This window comes from Nansenia antarctica, assembly GCF_963989245.1.
Source record: "Nansenia antarctica genome assembly, chromosome: 6".
Classification (NCBI taxonomy): domain Eukaryota; kingdom Metazoa; phylum Chordata; class Actinopteri; order Argentiniformes; family Microstomatidae; genus Nansenia; species Nansenia antarctica.
In genome coordinates, this window is record NC_137676.1 from 9585539 (window position 1) to 9609202 (window position 23664).

A 23664-nucleotide genomic window follows, 5' to 3' on the forward strand; every position below is an offset into this window, starting at 1 on the left:
CATAGTTAATTCTTCATTGTATAAGGAGCCTATTAATCATTCCACCCCTCACCTCGATTTCTAAAGATGTGTAGCCTTGTCAAATCACACACAGGTTCGCAGGTTGGATCTACAATTTTCGGTTACACGAGAAGAAAGACTATTGAGTCATTAATAGGCTATTAGACGCTGAACCCGCAGCCTGTAACAAGAGAAAGAACAACAGTGGAATAAGGCTACATTGTAGCAAAAAGAGAGAGAGGGGGAAAGAGAGGGAGAGAGAGAGAGAGGGGGGGGGGGAGAAGAGAGAGAGAACCATTTAAATATTCTAAAGACAAATCGGGAAACCCCCCCAAAAAATGCTACCTTCCCAAGAAGCCGCCAAAATGTACCACGACAACTACATGCGGAACTCCCGCGCCATCGGGGTTCTCTGGGCGATCTTCACCATCTGTTTCGCCATCGTCAACGTCGTGGTCTTCATCCAACCCTTCTGGATCGGGGACAGCGTCAGCACCCCTCAGGCGGGCTACTTCGGTTTATTCCACCAATGCGTCGGTACCGGGTCCCCCAACCGGGAGTTGACGTGCCAGGGAAGCTTTGCCGAGTTCGGTGACATCCCCTCCGGGGCGTTCAAAGCGGCGTCGGTGTTCGTGCTGCTGTCCATGGTGCTGATCCTGGGCTGCATCGCCTGCATGGCGCTGTTCTTTTTCTGCAACACCGCCTCGGTCTACAAGATCTGCGCCTGGATGCAGCTACTCTGTGGTAGGTGATCATTGTCCGTTCGTATATGCCAGGGGTCGGCAACCTTAAATGTTGAAAGAGCCATATTGGACCAAAAAACAAAAAAACGAATCTGTCTGGAGCCGCAAAAAATGTAAAGCCTTATATAAGCCTTATAATGAAGGCAACACATGCTGTAAGTGTCTATATAAGCTATATTAGCCTACTATCAAAATTACTAAGTCATATACTATATGCGCTATGAACAGTATTAGGCCTATGTCAACATGTTAGATCTCATCTAGGCTATGTTTCTTGGATGGGATGTGTGTGTGAGGTTCTTTCGCAACTACCATAACCGGTTGTCACGACTCATCATCAGACAGTTTCCTTTGATGATTATTCATGCGACAGCCTGTTCATTGAAGGGACTACACACAGGCCTAAAATAATCCGATTCCTATTCTGGTTGTAAACCTTTGAATATCTAAAGAAAATTATGATATTCCTCTCTGCAGATGAACTGTCAATGTTTCTGTGTTTGACACCATTCCTTATTCCTTTCCATGCATTGGAATGAGCCCCGTCCTCCGATGTCTACCTCTACTAGCCTCCTCTATTCTCGACCTAGTTTGGTTGGTACAGTAGCAGAGCAGTTGCCATGAAATTGGAATTAGGAATGCAGGGTGATGGGATTATAACTGTATCTGGGATGTTTGGAAGATGTGGTGAATTAGGGTGTGTGATTTTCACTGATAACTGACTGAGCAATATATCACATTCACACACACACACACACACACACACACACTGGGAGTTTCCTCTCCTCTGTGGTGATCCAATCTGATCCTGTAGTGTGGGAGTGAGTCTACCTCAGAAAGAGAGAGGGGGGGGGAGAGAGAGAGAGAGAGAGAGAGAGAGAGAGGGGAGAGAGAGAGAAAGGGAGAAGGAGGGAGAAAGAGGAGACTAACATCAGCAGTTTTTTTTGTATTGTATCGTTTACTTTTCTCTCTCCTCTCTGATCAGCTGAGTCAGTAGTCCTGGTGTTCCAGAAATAGTAACATTTGTATCTTAGCTCTATCTCTCGCTATGGTTTGGTATTGTATATTGTATGGAAAGGTGTTACCCTGCCTATAGGCTACATCATGTATCATTTGTATCTTAGCTCCATCTCTGTCTACAGGTATGGTATTGTATGGATGCTAGCTTTGTTACCCTGCCTAGGCCACATAATGTAGCATTTGTAGCTTAACTGTAGTTTAGCCATCTATGCTCTGTGGTGCACAGGTAAGCAGCCTAATAGGCTTGGGGGGGTGCCTGAAGTGCTTAACCACCGCTGAGATAATAGTTTAATCAGCTGCCCAGTCCTGGCAGAGCGTTGTGGAGGCGTGCCATTGTCAACAGTGTGCCAACCACGGCCCAGCGGAGGCCAACAGTGGGTCAAACCGGGCGTGGGCAGCAGAACAAAGAGGGCCAGCTGCTCCTCTAAGTGCCAACATGCTGTCCCTCACTGGACATGACCCAGGGAAGGCTGACGGAGGTAGAAATCGGAGGACAGGCTCATTGTAATGCATAGACACAGACACATACACACACACACACACACACACACACACACGAAAGGCATGCTGGGAATTATTCTCAGACCAGCTTGATGAACTTTGACACTCAGCTAGACGGATCTAGATCACTCAGAACATTCAGCAGCAGCATTGTGGGTAAAACACAGGGCGTGTTTGGAGTGGAGTGGCCTATAGAGTAAGTTCAAGCAACTTTGAAAACCCTCCCAACACACAAACACCAGCCTCCCCTGCTTACAGTAAAATACTATCTGACCTATTTCTGGCATATGAGCTGACGGACCAGAAATCCAGCTCTCGCACTTCCCTCCCTGGCAGACATTGTTGTTCTCCTTGCTTCCCATCCCTTATGCTGTCTGAATGAACAAACACTGACACACTTTGTAGACACCAAAGACACTGCAATCAGTACAGAGAGTTCCTCTCAAAACCTTACAGAGAACCCTTGCTCTGTTAGATTGTCGGTTGTCAGTTAGGATAAGGAAAGGCTCTTAGAATGAACAGAAATATCAGAAGGAAGATACATCTTAAATCTCTTTGCTTTCCTCTCATCCCTCACTCTCTCACTCTCTCTGAACGGGACAATGGTAATACGGGTCAGCAGAATGCATTATTCAGTCGGCAGATTATTTTTAGAAAGGCCACAGTAACGATGGAATTATTTATTGAGGCTGATCATTAAAACATGTACGTTTCAGTGGGAAGACGAGGAAGACATCTCAGGGAAAAGTGTAGGACACACACGCACCCGCACACGCCCACACACACATGCACACGCACGCACACATACACACACACACACAGACAGGGAACACTGTGGGATCCCCGGGATAGGCTTTCCTCTTCAGCTCTATTTATAGTAACTATTTCACTGCAGCACCTCCTCCTGCAATATAACTGGAAATATTTTCACGTGTAAGCATTTATCACACCCACACACATATGCACAGACTCACATGCACACGCACACACACCCGCACAATGACTCACGCACACACTAACACACCCCTGCATGCACACACAAGACAAAATGTGCACACACATGCTCTCTATCTCTTTTCATCCCTATTACATTAAACATTGACACGTGGAACAAAGAGCAAGAACAAAAGGGACTTGTTAACATAGAAAAACAAAACACCCTGCCTGGTGTGTGTGTGTGTGTGTGTGTGTGTGTGTGTGTGTGTGTAGAGGAATAAGGCAACCCTAACACGCCCTCTGTTGTGTAACACACTGGTTCTGCTTCCACTAGCTTCCTGGCATCGAACACTACTGAGAGAGAGGGGGAACAGGAGGAGGAGGAAGAGAGAGAGAGAGAGAGAGAGAGAGAGAGAGAGAGGGAGGGAGAGTGAGAGAGAGAGAGAGACGGGGAACATCATAGAGAGAGAGGAGGAACAGGAGAGCGGGAGCTAGGGAGGAAGATAGTTTATTGTGAAGAGTATGTGTCCCCCCGCTGGGAGTGTCTTACTCTGTATGAAGCCTGTTGCTTTCCCATAGCGAAGTATGTGTGGACCAATTTACTTTTTCAGGAGAATTTAATTGACTTTTTAAACTTTTTTTATTTTATTTTTTACAATTTACTTTTTCAGGAGAATTTAATGTTTGACCATGGATGCTTCTCAAAAGATATGAAGTGTGGAATAGTATTTTCCCTCTCTCCACCCCACCCTCTCTCATTCTCTCCTCTCTCCACCCCCAACACCCCCCCCCCCCCCAACACCCCCCCCACACACACACTTTCTTTAAAGTTCTCCCAGTTCATGACTGAAACCATTAAAACTCCCTTCTCTCTCTCCTCCCCCCCCCCCCCCCCATCCCCCAGCGGTGTGCCTGGTCCTCGGCTGCCTGATCTTCCCTAACGGCTGGGATGCAGAGGTGGTGCGGGACATGTGTGGGGAGGAGACGGGGAGGTACACCCTGGGCAGATGCTCTGTGCGCTGGGCTTACATCCTGGCCATCATGGGCATCCTGGATGCCCTCATCCTCTCCTTCCTGGCCTTCGTACTTGGCAACAGACAGAACAGCCTCTACAGCCTCTACCTGGACGACCTGCAGAACGACAACAAAGGTGAGGGAGGGAGGGAGGGAGGAGGGAGGAGGCACGTAAATAGAGAGAGACTGTTTGCACAGCATTGCATCAGACAGAGAAAATGTAAGAGTAGAAAGATGTAGGGGGGCAGCGTCTCTCTCCTACCTGATTAACCTTGTGTGACCCGATGGGTTTGAACCCTGGTCTTTTTTATGCTCTAAGACTTTGTTAGCCCTCTGTGCTGAAGCCTAAAGCCTACTGTTAGCATTAACTTGTTTTGTTTACATTGTCAATGTGTCAAATTCAAAACAATATTTCCACTCTGTCCCTGCAGACTATTCACTGTCCAGGGTAAGTGATCATGGCTTTGTTTTTCCATGGTGTGTGGTCACTATGCAGAGCTATTGTGTAGCGTTGTTGTGTAGTGTTGTTGTGTAGCGTTGTTGTGTAGCGTTGTTGTCTAGCGTTGTCTAGCGTTGTTGTATAACGTTGTTGTGTGGCGTCGTTGTTGTCTAGCGTTGTTGTATAACATTGTTGTCTAGCGTTGTTGTATAACGTTGTTGTCTAGCGTTGTTGTATAACGTTGTTGTCTAGCGTTGTTGTATAACGTTGTTGTCTAGCGTTGTTGTATACCGTTGTTGTCTAGCGTTGTTGTATAATGTTGTTGTGTAGTGTTGTTGTGTAGCATTGTTGTTGTGTAGCATTGTTGTTGTATAATTTAGTTGTGTAGCATTGTTGTGTGGTGTTGTTGTGCAGCATTGTTGTTGTATAGCGTTGTTGTTGTGCAGAATTGTTGTTGTATAGCATTGTTTTGTAGCATTGTTGTTGTGTTGTTGTTTAGCATTGTTGTTGTGTAGTGTTGTTGTGTATTATTGTTGTTGTTGTGTAGCATTGTTGTTGTGAAGCATTGTTGTTGTTTAGTGTTGTTGTGTAGCGTTGTTGTTGTTTAGTGTTGTTTAGTGTTGTTGTGTAGCGTTGTTATTGTGTAGTGTTGTTGGAATAGAATAAGGATTCCTATTCCATGCATTAAAATGAGCCTGTCCTCTGATGTTTACCTCCATCAGCCAGTGTCGCTTTGTTCACTGTAGCACTATGCTTTGTGTTTCTATCATGTCCCCTATCTGCAGTATATAAATCTTCCTCTCTGTGTCCTCCCTCAGATTGAAGTTCGGGACAGGAGAGACATGCGTTATGGAGTCCAGAGGTTCCACTGAACCCCCTCATCTCAATGCCCTTCCCCCCTGGGACAGAAGAGACCTGCACCATGGAGTCCAGACCCCCCCCCCCACCCCCATTTTGTGATTTACAACTGGGATAGACTATATTTTACAAAGGGTATGCCAAGTGCATTTAAATATACATTGTATTTCCACTGAAATGTACACTCTAAAATAAAATAAAAAATAAAAGATTTTAATATACTGTATGTAGAAATAGTTGTATTCACTGTATTGAAATTGAGTGTAAAAAAGCCCCCAAAAGAAAACCTCCCCATTGCAGCCTGACTTTTCTGGGAAACTACTGTATCGGGGGAGGCTGGTGGAGGTAGAAACCGGAGAACATACTCATTCTAATGATTGGACTGGAATACCAGTCCTAATTGCATTCCATATACTGTATTGCAATGAGCGTGTCCTCTGATTTCTACCTCCACAAGCCTCCCCTCTACTGTACATACAAACTGGTGCAACAGACTGAAATGGACAACTCATCTCCCACCATGAAAGTGTTGTTTGGTGTATTTCTACCCTTTGCATACCTTTAATATATTTCAAAAGAAAATAAGAAAATGTGTACAAATTAATTGTATATTAACAAGCCTTTCTACAATACAGAGAAACAGCACATTGAATTAGGGGAAAAAACTAAAGTAACATGAATATTTTGAAGTGTTCAATGGAGACCCATTTGAAGACGTTTGAATAATGAAAAGAAAATAGTCATTTTTAACTGAAAGACATTTTTCCAATGACATCTTAAGGAGGAGAACTACAACATGTAATCCTTTGTCTTATCCAGAATCCTTCTAACATTGTGCGGAGCTCTTCTGTTGGAGCGTTGTACACAGATTTTTATAAATTGTTGAATAGGCTAAATGTACTGTATTTTATGTGTTGGCAGCCATATCTCAGGAAGCCGTCTAGTACTGTACAGCAACCCTCATGCTGAATCTAACCATGCTGGGGTGAAGGGGTTCTAGTAGAGGCTACTGGACGTAGACATTGGAGGACGGGGCTCATTGTAACGCATGGAATGGAATGAGGAATGGTATCAAACATGTTGGAATGGAATAAAACACATGTCTGATACCATTCCTCATTCCATTCCATGCATTACAATGTGCCCGTCCTCTATTTCTACCTCCTCCAGCCTCCCCTGTGGGAGTCCTATCTCAATGGTTATTAGGATCATTGGTCTGTCCCTTATGCCTACGATACACAACACATTGCTTTCCCCGAGCTACGGGCTCTAAACATCAGAGCATCTCTCACATTGCCGTAAAGCCAAGACTGGTAATGGTTATGGGTACGTACAGGACACCTAGGGGCGCTACCATGGCTGTAGGATGTGATCACTGGCCGGTTGGCAAGTTTACAAAGATTTCCTACGACTTGGAGAAACGCCACAGGAACCTATCAGGGGGCTGCAGATCGGGGGAAGCGTGTAGTGTTTCCCAGGTTTAGGTTCCTACCGTGAGAAAAGACCATGCACCAGACCTGAACCTAGTGAGCACACTACTCTCTTCTTCTAGGTGCCTGAGGGATTCTACTATAGAGATACTGGTACTGATCAGGGGAGGCTGGTGGAGGTAGACATTGGAGGACAGGCTCATTGTAATGAATGGAACGGAATGGTATATGTGTTTGATGCCATTCCTAATTCCGTTCCATTCATTATAATGAGCCCGTCCTCTGATTTCTGCCTCCATCAGGCTCTTGTTCTTCTAGCTCAAAGCTGAGGTGGAGCTCAGATCCCTGCCTTTGAGGCTTCAGTCACAACAGTGGGAGGTTCCCTTTGAATCATGGAAATCAAATAGAGTCAAGGAGATGAGAGGAAGAAGAGAGGGGAAGATGAGAGAGATAGGGATTTGGGTTCATGAAACAGTGAAGTTTAATTCACTTTAAAATGTCTTTGTCCTTTGTTTACCTTTTGACCTAATTGGCATGTGAGACAAAATCATTATCAACTTCTAAAACAAACAAAAAAAGAAAATATTGACTTTCTCTGGTCCTGTACTGTAGGTGCTACCTGGCACTGTCATGGCAAATGACTGTCTGGGCAGCCAAAATGTGTCCGGGTGATGTCATCAGGTCTTTCAAATGCTCTTGCTATGCCAATGGTAGCACACTGGATAAATTGCGGACATTTCAGACATTCCTGAGTAAACACCACAGAATGTCCAGAATGCTAGCGTTGGCGAACACATTCAGGCAGCCTGGACAAATCTAGCTAGCTAGCTCGGTAGTTAGCTAGCTCGGTAGTTAGCTAGCTAGGTAGTTTCAGTACATTCTAAAACACTAGCTACTTCACAATAAATCTGTCCAGAATGCTAGCATTGGCATAGCAAGGGCATTCGAAGGACCTGATGACGTCACCCGGACAAATTTTGGCCGCCCAGACAGTATTTGCCATGACAGCACCCATTAGGTAACATGTCACAATGAGACATGAGGCTGTGGAATACGCTGGTAAAGTGGAACGTCACACCTAAACACTGACATGATAATGCAGATAGTTCACTCTCCCCATTTCCCCAGAAAGGGAGACAGTGTCAAAAACTGCACAGGTTAGAAGATTTATTTTCCAAAATCGGTGTTCAGCTATATTAGCGACACATGTCTGGAATAGCAAATACAAATATTTTATCACGCTCAAAAAATAGCTACAGTAGCTTTATTTACTAGTCTCCTATGGAGCTTCCAATACTAACTTGCTATGTTTGTCCCCAGACAGCTTCGTTGTCATGGTATTATTTTATTATGACGCAATCACTTTACCAGCGTATAGTCATTTGTATATGCTGAGTTGCTGTATGACATATAATTTGTTTGAGTATTTTCTGCTGATATCCTTGTTGTACGTGTCATCAGATGAACATTTATTGATTATGTTAAATGTACTAAATGAAAAAAATAAAAAGTATTTCTGCTGAACGATTTGATGATCTTTCAGTCAGTCATGTGGCAACATGTCTGTAACCCCTAACAATGGAAGACTGAAAAATGATGTCTTTAGGCTCACCCTGCCAATGTATTGCAACAATGTAAAGAGACATTCTGTAGCAGTTTCTGAACATCATGTTGTTATGGATTAAAGGTCCTCTGAAATTGACCCGTCAAATGTGTTGATGACATCATTGTAAAATCACCTTTGAGAAAGTCCAAATAAAGATGTTCTGGAGCTGCCCGTTAAAGTGTAAGGAGCAAAGTAATAACGCAAACATTTACAGAATGATCTAATTCCAAATGTACACACACCACAGTACAGCATGCAATACCAGATTTAGCATCAGGGGATGCTGGTGGAGGTAGAAATTAGAGGACGGGCTCATTGTAATGCATGAAACAGAATGAGGAATGGTATCAAACACACGTATCAAACCATTTCTCATTCCATTCAATGCATTACAATGAGCCCGTCCTCCGACTTCTACCTCCACCAGCCTCCACTGAGATACAGTGTTCATGTGATGTAATGAGAGGAGATGCTATCTAAAACTAGGCTTGCATATGTTAGCAGATCTGTCCTGCTGTGAGCACAGCAGGGGTTCTGGGGGAACATGCTGTTTCTTTCAAGTGTTTGTATTTCATCATAGTGCACATAGCCTGAGACGGCTGTGAAACTCAGATTCAGCGCGGGAGGCTGGATCTGGAGGCTGGATAATTAAAATTAATTAATTAAAAATTAAGGTAGAGATCGGAGGACGGGCTCATTGTAATGCATGGAATGGAATGAGGAATTGTATCAAACACAGGTGTGTTTGAAACCATTCCTCATTTCCTTCTATGCGTTACATTGAGACCATCTTACGAGCATAACGGCAGGGCCACACTGGGTACCTCTACCTCAGCAGCACGTGTGCGTTTAAAATTCGGCGGCCATGTTAATAGGTTAGAGCAACCCCACAGCCCGCTTGAGGCGCGTGTCTCACAGTGGGTGAATCGAGAGATTCTGAGTCTCACCTATTTTTTCTGTGTGACGCGCGTGTAAAAATGATCTGTTACTGACATCACACCAGCAACATACACTACAGTTTCAATGTCTTCAATGTCTCTCTCTTAATTACATTTTCAATTTTAATATTAAAGGGCTTTATTGGCATGGGAAACATACAATGTACGACTATAATAAAGAAATGATTAAACAGAGCTGTGTGTATATATTGTATGTAGCCACACACATGCGCTGCTGAGGCAGAGGTATCAAGTGTGGCCCTACGGCGTCGCTCCATGCATGGAGCGATTCCTGTTCCACACGGCCTGTCTCGAGCCGAGACAGTTAGCATCAGAGACATCCGTTTGTTTTTGATATCATTAATTTAATTTTAAGTCTTTAACCCTCCTCAACATAGGCTATTCATGGGGGGGGGGGGGGGCAAAAGAGGTAAAAACACAAGGTCAGGGGGGTCGAAACATTTATCCTTCTTACCTGTAATCGTAAATATTACAATATATTTCCCATATTCATGCCATTAAGAATATTGTAATATGATTTCATACACCCCTAAAGTGGACCATACCATTTCTTAACCTTGGCGTTTGTTGAACGTCTTGTCTGCCTGCCTCACTCCCACATGAGTGGCTTACCTGACGCGACAGAGCGAGCTTCCCAGGCTAACTAGACACATGTTGACTCTGATATTGGAAGTCTAGAGTTGAGAATAGAAGCTAGCTAGCTTGTAGATAGCTAGCCAATTAGAGAGCTAGCAAGCGAGTAATTTCCCTCCAACCTGCTATATGCAATGTATGAAGCCAGCTAGCTAGCAACAATACGACACAACACAAATGGCACAACAGAAGTTCCAATCATCACAGAGGAAGATGTGTGTGAGGTTTTGAAGTGCATCAATATAAGCAAAGCAGCCGGACCGGATGGAATCCCAGGCCGAGTGCTTAAAGCGTGCGCAAAACAGCTGGCTGAGATCTTTACCATCATATTCAACCTCTCACTCTCCACGGGCATAGTGCCCTCCTGCTTCAAGTCATCTACCATCATCCCGATACCGAAAAAGGGTACGATAACATACCTAAATGACTGGCGCCCTGTTGCTCTCAACCCCATAGTATGCAAATGCTTTGAGAAGATTATCAAGATCCTGATCTGCAGGGAGCTGCCACCCTTCCTAGACCCTCACCAATTTGCCTAACGAGGAAACAGATCGACAGATGACACCATTGCCACTGCATTTACATTTTACATTTACATTTTTGGCATTTAGCAGACGCCTTATTCCAAAGCGACTTACAATCAATACATTTGAATACTAAGCATGTGAATCAGCAGTCCACCATTCGTTGCAGGAAGAGTACTCTAGCTCGGGCCCGGGGCCACTGATAGAAGGAAAAACCTTCTCCCTATTATCGCCTTCTACTAAACTTTTTTTTTAATTTTTTTTTTATATTACTGGAGAAACTGAGAAACAGTACAAGGGGGGCAATAGAAGTTCTTAGGGACACAGTAGAGGGGAAAGCGGGTGTCTTTAGGAGACGTAGTGGTGAGGGTCAGAAGATGTCTCAGGAGGAGCAGTTAAGATGAAGAGATGAACGAAACGAAGGTCACTGCACTACACACAGCCCTCACCCACCTCGATAAGAGAAACTCCTATGTGAGGATGCTGTTTATAGACTACAGTTCAGCATTCAACACCATAGGCCCCTCCAGACTCTACAGCCAGCGGTAGGGACCTAGGCATCAACCCCAGCCTATGCAACTGGATCGCTGTACTGCGTTCCCTTTACGCTTGGAGAAAAAGTTGACCCCCCCCCAATTGTCATTGTATAATTCGCACTTTGAGGCTATCACTGCAGGCCTACAGCATTACTGTATAGGCTATAAATAAAGGTTAAATACAATTATATTTGTCAGATGGCATTATAGCCTCTAAACTAGCCATGAATGACCTGAAGCATTGGTGTATAGAGAAGGCAACAGCAGACCCTCGATGAACAGCAGTATTAAGCAGGAGGGGCAGTTGCAAACTTTGCAAAACGTTCACAAATAGTTTTCAAGTAGTGAAAGTCAAATTGAAACACATTCATCAGTGAAATTCTCGAAATACAATAGAATACAAAGACAATACACATTGTTGATTACTTAAAGCTAATTTATACTGAGCTCACTGAGCGACACTGGGCCAATAGCGGTGGAGGATACAGCCTGGGGCAGAGCCAGACACTGGGCAGGGGCAGGGGCAGACACTAGGCAAGGGCAGGAGCTGAGGCAGGGGCAGACACTAGGCAAGGGCAGGAGCTGAGGCAGGGGCAGACACTGGGCAAGGGCAGGGACAGTCAGCTGCAGAGCCAGGGGTGGAGCAGACACTGGGCAGCAGTGGCCCTCCTCTCAGGCTGGTAGTCCAACATGCGTAGCAGAAAGTCCGAAAACAAAGTCGCCTCCTTTGGCAGGAAGTGGTATTTCTCTACCAGGACCTCGTACAGCCCCCAGGGCCGCAGCATCCCGATACAACGAAGGTCACCTGGGGGAGGAGAGGAGAGAGGAGAGAAGAGGATTGACAGAGGAGGGGTGGGGAGGAAAGGAGAGGACATGGTATTATTTACGGTATATATTGCTGTATGTTTGTCTGCATTGAATAATAATCAGGTAACTGCTACATTAGGACCAAAAACACCTCTGTAAATACTGGGATACGTTTTTTAATGTAGGATTGTGAAATGGAATCATATCACCCATGACCCACCTCTGCAATTGAAGTACTCGTTGGAGTATTTCCCTGACAGGGCTATGGTTGCCGGGATATTACCCAGAAGCTCCATTATGTGAGCTAGGTGGTCTGGAGGGAGAAGAACATCAATGGAGCAACTGGTATGCACATCAAGACAATTAAGACACAACATAATCACCATTTAATCCTGTTAATCCGTTTTATCATGCCTCTGTTGCCGTACCTTCCTCAAGGGAGAAGGTCTTGCCTGCTGTGGGCTCAAACAGGGAATCTCCAGTGACCAACTCAAAGGCCTGGAGTCAGTGAACAAACACAAGGAGAAGATTGAGAGACACATCAGAGACTAGTCAGCAGTGGCTTCAAATAAGCTTACTGTTTGTGAAGTGTGAAATTATTCTACAGAGGAACTAAAAGGCAGTGGTTGTTGGAGGTTGTGTTAATGTAGCAGAAAGATTTAGTCTAGGTTGGGAATGTCGCGTGGAGTTTGTGTTAATGTTGCAGACAGATTCAGTCTAGGTTGGGAATGTCGAGTGGAGCTACATTGAGTGTCTCACCATGCAGGCTACGCTCCAGATGTCTGCAGGCAGGCCATACTCCAAGCCCAGTAGGACCTCCAACGAGCGGTACTGACAGGTCTGAATCTCCTCACTGAAGTGTTTGTACTGGGGATACACAGAGAGAAGAGACAGACAGACAGACAGACAGACAGACAGACATACAGACACACAGACAGACAGAGACACACAGACAGACACACAGGGAGAGAAAACACACACACATACACAAACAAGGAGAGAAGAGACACACACACACAAACACATACACACACACACAGGGAAACAAGAACAGCGGGTCAGAACAATCACAAAGTATGATATTGATCGCAGCAAAACAAGATGGAATTCATGTACTGCTTACAGACTGATATCAACATCATAGCCATATTACATTATAACATCATAAGTGAGTACCCACCACCCAACAGGAGCTTCCCAAGTCAGCGATCTTCACTGTGATCTCCGTCAGACTCATGGGCCTCACCACATCCTTCTCTGAGGAGGACAGAAGCAAACGGATAGCCATATTTTGTCGGTTCTCAAATATTTTGTATATTCTCAAATATATAATGAATTAAACAACAATACACTGCATCCAGCAAACCTCTGGGGCATGCAGACACACATACAGTCCTGCTGCTGTCATGTTGTTCATGATCTGGTCCTCTAAGTCCCCATGAGTCATGACATAAATGTCTGTGTCAGTAGAGGCTGGTCAGAACATGTACCTGTGTGGCTCCTGGGCTTGGCGTCTCTCCCAGGAAATACAGAGGATGTACTGCCCCCTGATGTCTGCCTGTGGGACTGCTCCTCCAGACACAGCAAGATGTTCTCAGGCTTGATGTCTGTGTGGATGATTTTACACTGAGTGTGCAGGTAGTCCAGCCCCTGTAGAACCTGCAGGTAGACAAAGAGCCATGATAACGCTGCTCTCAGACAACCAGTAGTTTAGACTATGGAGATATCTATACAGCAGGGGTCTGGTGGAGGTATAAATCGGAAGGACAAGCTCACACGTGTTTGATACCATTCCTCATTCCATTCCATGCATTACATTGAGCCGGTCCTCCAATTTCTACCTACACCAGCCTCCCCTGGTGTACAGATGCTTTTCAAGCAATTATTTTCAAGCATCCTCGATGGTGGACCTTTGTTCTTGCACAGCTCTAACACCCCTGACCAATCAAGGGCTTGGTGATTAGTTATTTATAGTACATGTTTCTAATTAAGTGTTACAGTGTTACTGATGGGTTAGAACAAAAATCTGCATCCCATGGCGGGTCCCCAGTGGATTGAGACAAAAGACCCTACTCCCCTACCCTGTCTCTCTCTCTCTCTTTTTCTCTCTCTCACTCTCTTACTTGGGTGAGGACTTGTTTGACCCAGGACTGTGACAGGCCAGGGTTCCCAAAGCACACCTGCCAACAGCGCAGGTCAGGGCCAAGCAGCTCCAGGACCAGGCATACATCTAGAAAGACAGGTGTTAGGGAACCACACACACTACATTGTGACTTAACACTCCCTACGTTAAGGGACGAGGCATCCTGAAGCCTTCTAAAGCCCTTTATACAGTGGGCCATTGGTTAACAGGTTCAGACTGACATCGCAGCGGTGTGGTCTACCTCAATGCTGCTGCTGCAGCTGACACAAGATGTGAAGTGCTGCCGAAAGCCACCACTGGGTGGTGACAAGAGCTGTGAAGGATGTTTGAAAAGAGAATGGTTTGCCTCATCAGCTTGCCTTATCAGATAGGTATTACAGAGCTGATTTGGGGAGGGAATTAAGGATACGGACCCCGTTGACCCCCACTAGCTTGAACTCATCCAGCAGCTGAACGATCCTTCTGCTCTGGGGGTGGCGGGCGCTGGGACCACTGGCCTGGAGGGAGGGAGTAGGGAGTATGAGTACGAAAAAAGAGAACCAGACAGAGAAAGTGAGAGGGAGCGTAAAACAGGGCAAGAGAGAAGAGAGAGAGAGAGAGAAGAGGAGAGAAGAGACTCACACAGCGTAACAGTGCTAGTTCATCCTGCCCTGCCAGTGTGAACCCTGCTCCACTCTTCAATACCTTCACGGCCACACGGCTGCCCCGTCTGCACACACACCATTAAAGACACCAGCAAAAAGACATACATTGTAAATTTGAATCCTGAACCACATTCAAAATGACATTCACATCTCTGAGGTAGAGACAGACAGATTATTGTCTCTATCAGGGGAGACTGGTGTAGGTATACAACTGAGGACAGGCTCATTGTAATGCATGGAACGGAATGAGTAATGGTATCAAACATATGTGACACGTCCTAGTCTTTTGGTCCGCATATCAATCAAAATGTCGGAACTACAATTCAACGTTGTTGAGAATCACAACACAAACTCGCTAGTCAAGCCAAAATACTGCAACGCAATGGATTCGGTGAGTAGCCTGAACCCCACTGCTTCCAAGTTAACTTTAACATTACTTTACATTGTTAGCAGGCTCACAAAACAAGCTGTGTTAGAGACTAGTGTAGTGGTTGTATATCATGTTATACTGAGAAATGTAAGTCTCTCTACTGTAGTGGCGAATCTAGCACTCAAGGAAGGCCCATTTCCTTCCTGTAAGGGATGGGCCAAGATCTGTGGCGCAGTGAATAATTCTGACTATGGACAGGGCCCATAACTTATGTAATCACAGATTTGTATAATATGATTGGTTCCCAAGAATGGTGACCTCATGACAAAGGACAAGTATATAAATATGAGTCCCACCCATCGTTGGCTGCTTCTTGCTTTGGGCCATTGCTTCTTGCTTATTGGTCTGCTCATTTCTCGTTGCACTAATGTAACTTGACTTAATAAAAGGCCTCTTTGGAGACAATTGATCTAAGCTCTTTGTGCTTTGTAAGTTCTACTAAATCTATTAAGAATCAATTATATCCACAACACTAGCGATGTGTTATTGATTTTCAACAACGCGGAAATGTATTCACATTTTTCGAAAGAAAAGTCTGATCAGTACATCAGATCCTGATATGTGGACCAAAGCATTAGAACGTGACACATACATGCGTATTGAAAAGACGGATTGATTGTAATGCATGAAATGGAATGAGGAATGGTATCTTTCATACCATTCCCTATTCCATTCCATGCATTACAATGAGCCCATCCTCCGATTTCTACCTCCACCCAGCCTCCTCTGGTCTCTATGTATAATAAGCCACCTATGTACCTGAGGTCCTGACAGAGCCAGACGGTAGAGAAGTAGCCCCAACCCAGCTTAGACAGAACCTGGTATCTCCTGTTGAAGGTGTCTCCAACCTGGGCAGGGTGGTAGCCGCCTGTGGACCAATACATTGTCATATTCATATCCACCATTTTATTGCCACCATTCCTTTTTAAGTGATGTTTTTCAAGTGGGAATCACTTTTGGCATTCTAGCTGGCTTTCGTTTCTCACTCCGGATACGTAGCTAGCTTGAAAAAGTTACAATGGCTACAGAAAATGACAGACATAACTTCGAAACAAAAAGGCTAAAGGTAAATACAAACATGGATACCAATGATGTCAGATTGTATGTAATGACTATGGTGTGATACACATCAACACACGGCAGAACAGACACTCAATGGGCAAACTGTACCTGTAGATAATAATAATAATAATAACTTTTTATTTGTATAGCGCTTTTCCTGCAAACGTTGCAGCTCAAAGTGCTCCAATCATTATATAATCATAATGTAATTATTAGATCATTTAAAGGCAATATTAAAAAGACAGGTTTTTAGTCTTGACTTGAACATATTTGCTGAGGTTGCATCCCTAATGTAAATGGCAGTGCATTCCACAATTTGGGTGCATAAAATGAGAATGCAGCCTCACCAATCATCTCTTCTTTTGTACGTGGTACACAGAGAAAACCAGCGTCAGAAGACCTGAGAGCTCTATTGGGCTGATATGCTAGCAAAAGGTCTTTCAGATATTCTGGTGCTGTGCCAGTGAGAGCTTTATAAACAAGCAGAAGGATCTTGACATCTATTCTGAACATAACAGGAAGCCAGTGTAGAGTCTCTAAAATAGGAGTTATATGTTGTATATATATGTTGTTATATATTTTGGTTAAAACTCATTTTGGACTAATTGCAACTGGCCAATAGCTTTCTTCAGAAGACCAGAAAGGATACTGTTACAATAGTCCAAACAGGTAATAACAAAAGCATGCATTAACACTTCTGCATCAGCTTGAAAATGTCTAACTTTTGCAATATTCCTGGAAGGACAACACAACAGCCACCATCAAGAAGGCACAACAGCGGCTCTACATCCTGAGAGTCCTCAGGAAGGAACACAGCAAGCAGGAGATACTGGTGACCTTCTACCGCGGCGCAGTGGAGAGCATCCTCACCTACGGCATCTGCAACTGGTTCTCCAGCTGCACAACCGCGGAGAGAAATGCGCTACAGAGAGTCGTGAGAACAGCCCAGAAGATCACCGGCGCCCCCCTCCCCTCTCTGGAAGAGCTGTACAACACACGCTGTCTCAGGAAGGCCTCCAAGATCTCGAGAGACCCAACCCACCCTGGGTACGAACACTTTACCCGGCTGCCCTCGAAAAGGCGGTACAGGACCATGGCCGCAAGGACAAACAGACTGAAGAACAGCTTCTACCCCAGGGCCATCCAGGCCCTGAACACAGCAAAGACCTAGGTTCTGGGCCCTGGACAGTCTGGACGGATTGATGGCAGCTGCTGGACTGAAAAAATCAGGTGTAGTGCTGAGGCACAAATATGTACATTTCAAGCCTGCAAACTGCGACACTTTAAATGAATGTGCAATAACACTATGTGCAATATGACAACCCTAGTCGTCTATCTGTACAGTATAGTACAGTGGATAGTGTACATAGCCTTTATTTATGTAAACCAGCTCTTTCCCTTCTTGTGTTTTTTGTTTGTTTTTTTCTTTCCTAACACCAGGGGAGCCACCCCTCCTAAATTTCGTTGTTTGGACCTGTACTATAGCAATGACAATAAAGACCATTCACAATAAAGACCATTCATTCATTCATTCATTCATTCATTCATTCATTCATTCATTCATTCATTCATTTCATTCATTCATTCATGATAAAAAGCATTTCTAGTGATATATTTGATGTGAGGCTCAAAGCTTGTCAGAATCTATAATCACACCTAGATTCTTAGCTTCATGTTTGCAGTTTGAAAGCAAGGTTCCCATGGTATTCTTTTTGTGGTTTTGGTCCAATTACAAGAATCTCAGTTTTGTCCTGATTTAGTTGTAGAACATTTTTGGACATCCAAAGTTTTATATCTCGGAGACAATTCTCCAGCGAGCAGAGTGCATGTGAATTATCAGGCAATACTGAGTACAGCTGAGTATCATCAGCATAACTATGAAAGTATTTACACCATGTTTTCTGATGATTCCACCTAATGTGCCGTAGAGACATACCATAGCAGTATTCTCTGGGGTCCTCTCTGTCCTGAACCTCCTCAAGCTCCAGCTGTTCAAAGCAGGTCAGGTCCTCAAGTCCAAGGGGTGTTCCAGCTTTACCACTGAAACACACACACGCACACACATGCACGCATGCACACACACAGACGCACGCATGCATGCATACAGGCACACAAGCACGCACGCACACGAGCACACACACACACACACACACACACACGCACACACACACACGCACACACACACGCACACACACACGCACACACACACACACACACGCACACACACACACACACACACACACACACACACACAAACACACACACACACACACACACACACACACACACAAACACACACAAACACACGCACAGACATTGTAAACATACACATACTGTAGACACACACTGTGATATTAATAGATGTAATAGATAGTAATACATGGAATGGAACACATGTTTGATACTGTACCATTCCTCGTTCCACACACACACACACACACACACACACACAGCCATAGCATGGCGTCTCACCACATACACATACACAGCGTACACACACATATACATATGCACCAGTGACAGCTATACAAGGACACAGCCATGCTGCTGTGAGCATGAAAAGAAAGGTTACAAGGCAAGTTATAAATTGCTTCTGCGTATTGTACATAACAACATAGAGGGTTAATGCACTCTAGATCTTCTTGTCTATAGTTCCATCGTCAAGACAGTCTAAAAGAGCTATGTAGCTTTTTCATATTCATAGACTTCATGCAAGAGTCTTCGAGGACGGTGAATAGGACTCTATTTTCAGCCAGTGTATCTGAAATAACTGAAATGACCACTAAATTATAATACACGACAATGAGCATGCCAAGTGCCATCAGGTGCACTGAAAAATTCTGGCCTTAAAAATAGCACCCACGTTTATTTTTATGCCATTAAAACATAACCCATAAGGTTGATGCCAGGGGAGGCAGGTGGAGGTAGATCATTGAATGCATGGAATGGAATGAGCATTACCCAATGAACCTATCCTCTGATTTCTACCACCACCACCATCCTCCCCAGTATCTGAGAGAGTCTAAAGGAGTTATGGAGTTCTATCTACAGTATGGAACTTATACAGCACACTCTATCTTATCATCAACACTTGCAATAAGACTTCATGCACAAGTCACGGAGAGAGGTCAATAAATGGCAGATAACATTATGTAAATGCACTCTGCAGTCCTTCAACAGCTGATGATCATCTCTGTGTACATAACACTAATTCACACTACAGAGCCGGGCCCAGCTGAGCTGAGCTGACCTGGTTACACTTCTACCATAGTTGCTGAAACAGTGCTGGAAGGGACAATGGGAAAGGAAAATATCCAAGCCAGCCATGTAGTGTCTAAAGCCCCGAAGTGTCGATGACTGTAATGACTAAAGGTTAACTTGTGCTTTGTCCATCGACAGAAATTACATCTCGTCTACTCTTTAAATGTCATCTACGGGTATCACGCAGCTATGTTGCTGATGCCATCATTGATTGTCTATGACAAAGCGAGCGACACTTTGTTTTTGTCAAGTGACGATATTAAACACATATTAAAAGGCTAAAACAGCCTTAAGCCCAATGGTGTATGGTGCTTTAGTGTCAGGTGTATTTTCTAAATGAAGGGTGTAAGCCATGATGACCATTCTTGGTGGAGTGTGAGTAGAAGAGGCTGGTGGAGGTAGAAATCGGACGAGCTCATTGCAATGCATGGAATGGAATAAGAGATATTAAGAGATACTCACAGATGCTTGGCCGACCTTTGACCTGGGCACATTCTCCTCTGCATGACTGAATGGGAGAGAACCTGGGTATTCTGGTTGGAACAGACTAGAAGCTGCTAGTCTGCTATGGCTGGGTATGAGGAGGTCAGTCAGGTCTAGACATGGAAACCCCCAACCCTCTAACTCTCTCTCTCTCTGTCTGTCACTATCTTTCTACTCTCACTCTCCCTCCCTCTCTTTCTCTCTTTCTGTCTGTCAATGACTGTGTCTGTCTCTGACGTTGTACCCCCCCCCCCCCCCCCCCCCCCCTCTCTCTCTCTCTCTCTCTCTCTCTCTCTCTCTCTCTCTCTCTCTCTCTCTCACCCGCTTCTGAGCAGTACGACTCACAGCTGTGAGAAGGAAGAGGGGAGGGTGGGAGAGGGAAGAGAAGGGAAGAGGGGTATTGGGAATTGGGGGAGCAAGGGACAGCTGTCAGGAGTTGCTTTCTCTCAGGGGGGGGGAGTTTGACCACCGATCAACAGGTCATGTTCTTAATAAACTAATCCCAGCATGCAAGGGCTGCCCCCTTTCTCCACTACCATGCACATATGATACTGCAACACACACAGGTCGAAATAAGTACTGTAGAAGCCACATGAACAACAATATGACATGATATGAAATCAAATTTACTTCAACAGGCTATACAATTGCTGTGTATAATTCTTGCTACAAGCTTTTTACTGTTTTATTGTACATTAAAAGCAATCCAGGCACTGTCAGGGTCACTGAGTCCACGGGAACAGAGGTATCAACTTACTAAGGGAAGTGAGTGGCAAGAGATACACTGTCCACACCTCCATCAGAATCCTTCCACCAGGGCATGCTTGGAATAGGAGGGAAGAGAGGGTAAAAATACTCTCTGTAGTCATCCAGAGGGTGGTAGGTGGGAGAGTAGGGTGAGATGTTGGAGGAGTGGGAGGGGGGTCAGGCCTTTTCAGCTAACACTGGGCTGATAAAACTACTCCCCTGACACACCACTCATGTCTCTCTCTCTCTCTCTCTCTCTCTCTCTCTCTCTCTCTCTCTCTCTCTCTCTCTCTCTCTCTCACACACACACACACACACACACACACACACACACACAAACATACACACTCACACACTCCTCTAAGCCTGAAGGAGAGGTGAGTGGTCCAAGAGAGAGAGACCACAGCTCCAGTTCTCAATGCCTGACCGTGCACAGATGACTCATGACCTTAGAGGGCAACTGTGTCCTTCTGTTCAATGTCACTATGTTCTTAGTCTCATTCCCAGACACTTCTGCCCAAATGGGAAAAAAGTCTGGTGGACATACGCGTCGAACTTGGCCTTCCTTAAGACACTAGAAAGACTGTTGAAAACAGACGGCGCATAGGCATTGACTTTACTTCACATCTCCCACAGTACGTCCCCCCCAGTGTTTGCAGACCACACATTTTCATTTGCAACCGTGTGATTCGTTAAAATCAGAAAGTAACAAATACTGTACTTCACTCAGTAAATTCACTCCCTCTAAGGCCAGGTTTGAGTCATGGTTAATTCAGGCTTATACTGTATGTACTGTGCACAATAGCCTAGGGACAAGGTTATAATGTTCTCAACATACTGTTAGCCAGGAGAGCCTCAGGATTTCAAAGGTAATTAACTGAGCTATACAGTAGGGACAGGGAAACCAAGGATACAGAATTCCTACTAAAACTATAAATGGCCTGCACTTATATAGAGCCTTATTCCAAAGCGCTTTACAATGGCCTCTCATTCACCCATTCATACACCAATGGCAGCAAGCTACCATGGAAGGCACCAGCCCGCTCATTGGGAGCAATTTGGGGTTCAGTGTCTTGCCCAAGGACACCTCAACACGTGGCCAGCCGGGGATCGAACCCCGGCAGAACTGCCGACCTTGCTATCATTAGACACCGGCTCTTTTTTTTATTTTTTTTATCTTTTATTATAAAAATATTCTTTTAAATACAATCATAGCTATACATATTCATACATGTTAATTTTATAGCCTTCATTGTATTCTAATTCAAATAAAATAAATTTAAAAACCAATAAATAGAACAAAACACACCCATACCATTTTGGTATGAGATAAATCCATCTATTATTCAGTCAGTCCTTCATAACCAAAATAACCCTTTAACATAAATCAATAACAAATGAATGCAACAATAAAAAAAAAACATCTTCAAAAATCTAAATCAAACTCCAACCCTCCATCCACCCCCACCCTTATAAACCCACAATCCCTAATAAACAACTTCTCAAAATCTTTTTGCCCTGTCTTGTGCATCAGTCCCACATTCTTCCTGACCAATCCCTCAAAGACTTTCCACACCGTTATCCACTTTCCCTCAAATCTTGCTAAATTTCTCCTCAAATAAATTGCATACCTAGCCTGTGATAATACATAATTTAAACACCATATATTCACTCCCCTCCTCTTTCCCTCCACCCCAAACACCACCATCCTCCTCCACTCCTGCATCCCCACCAACTCCACCCCCCAATGCTTCTTCACTAGTCCTTTCAACCTTTCTTCAAATCCCTTCATTTCTCTACATTCAAAAAGCATATGCATTAAGTTCTCATCCTGTATCCCACACACATCACACTCCCTCGAAACTGTTCTGTCTACCTGATGCAACACCACCTTAGTATAAACCCTGTTATGCCTGAGCATAAAATCAAAATGTGTACATTCTAAACTATTATATTTTAAAAATAAATTCCTCCATATGTTCTTCACCTCTAATCCTGGGAACACCTGCCTCCACACCTTCTCTGCCGCAGGCTCCTTCACTCTGCTCTCCAACAGTGCCCAGTAGCACTCCTTCACCTTAACAGCTGAGAAGTCCCGCACTGTTTCCCCTTTCCCTAGTCTTAACCTAGGTAACTCTGTTTGCTCCTTCCCTCTTAACTCCCTATCTAACCTACTCACCCACTCCCCTGGTATACTCTGCTTTATTTGATTATACATGCTCACTATTTCTCCCCTTCTCATCTCCTCATCTGTTTCCCTAACAACTTGTATAATTGCCTGCTCTGATAGGAACCCTGGCACTACCTCATACCTAAAATCCCTTACTCTAATCAGTCCTGCCCTCCAGAAACTTCAAGATTCTAACATTTTCCCCTCTTTTCTTATTCCCGGGTTCAATAAAACTGGAACATTTAGTATCTCCCCTCTCTTCTCACACTCATATCCTACCTCAGGCAAAAAAACTACCCCAGGCTTTAAACACCTCTTTATAGAATTCCGGCACCCTATCATACATCCGTGCTTTAAAGCACATCAACAACCCATAATCCCCACACCCCCCACATCTATGTACCCATTCCCTAAGTATCCTTTCCATCCATGTCCTTCCTCCCCATACAAAAACCTTTTGACTGTTCTGACTCTCATTACCCTCATCTTTACCTCCAAATCTACCAGTTTCAACCCTCCTTTATCATAATCTGCTACTAATACATCATACGTTATTTTAACCCCCTTTCCTCTCCACAAAAAATCTGACACTAACATCTTGGTTTCTTTTAGAACCCACTCTGGTACATTCAGTACACCTAATACATAAACATATTTTGACATTAACAGTGCATTAACAATTACAACTTTTCCCTTCAGTTTCATGTTCCCTTGCTTC

At 44.4% G+C, this 23664-nt stretch overlaps 2 protein-coding genes across 2 annotated transcripts in view; one reads left to right on the forward strand and one right to left on the reverse strand.

Annotated features, from left to right (window-relative positions):
* Positions 1-338: 338 nt before the first annotated feature.
* LOC308160249 (LHFPL tetraspan subfamily member 3 protein-like) lies at positions 339-10678 on the forward strand (the record flags this gene model as incomplete). The annotated part of the gene is made up of 3 exons (XM_080534167.1): positions 339-744; positions 4105-4350; positions 10596-10678. 3 exons carry the CDS (start codon positions 339-341, stop codon positions 10676-10678), a joined length of 735 nt encoding a protein of 244 aa, XP_080390293.1.
* A 1141-nt stretch (positions 10679-11819) lies between these two features.
* The window catches only part of LOC308160250 (SRSF protein kinase 3), a gene marked incomplete at both ends in the record, with an annotated part of 97127 nt that continues 85282 nt past the window's right edge, over positions 11820-23664 (reverse strand). The window contains 11 exons of the mRNA XM_080534168.1: positions 11820-12004; positions 12227-12319; positions 12435-12504; positions 12766-12873; positions 13187-13263; positions 13497-13665; positions 14130-14236; positions 14559-14646; positions 14771-14858; positions 15983-16091; positions 18222-18325. Coding sequence (XP_080390294.1) covers positions 11820-12004; positions 12227-12319; positions 12435-12504; positions 12766-12873; positions 13187-13263; positions 13497-13665; positions 14130-14236; positions 14559-14646; positions 14771-14858; positions 15983-16091; positions 18222-18325 — 1198 coding nt within the window. The remainder of the gene's footprint in view (positions 12005-12226; positions 12320-12434; positions 12505-12765; positions 12874-13186; positions 13264-13496; positions 13666-14129; positions 14237-14558; positions 14647-14770; positions 14859-15982; positions 16092-18221; positions 18326-23664) is intronic.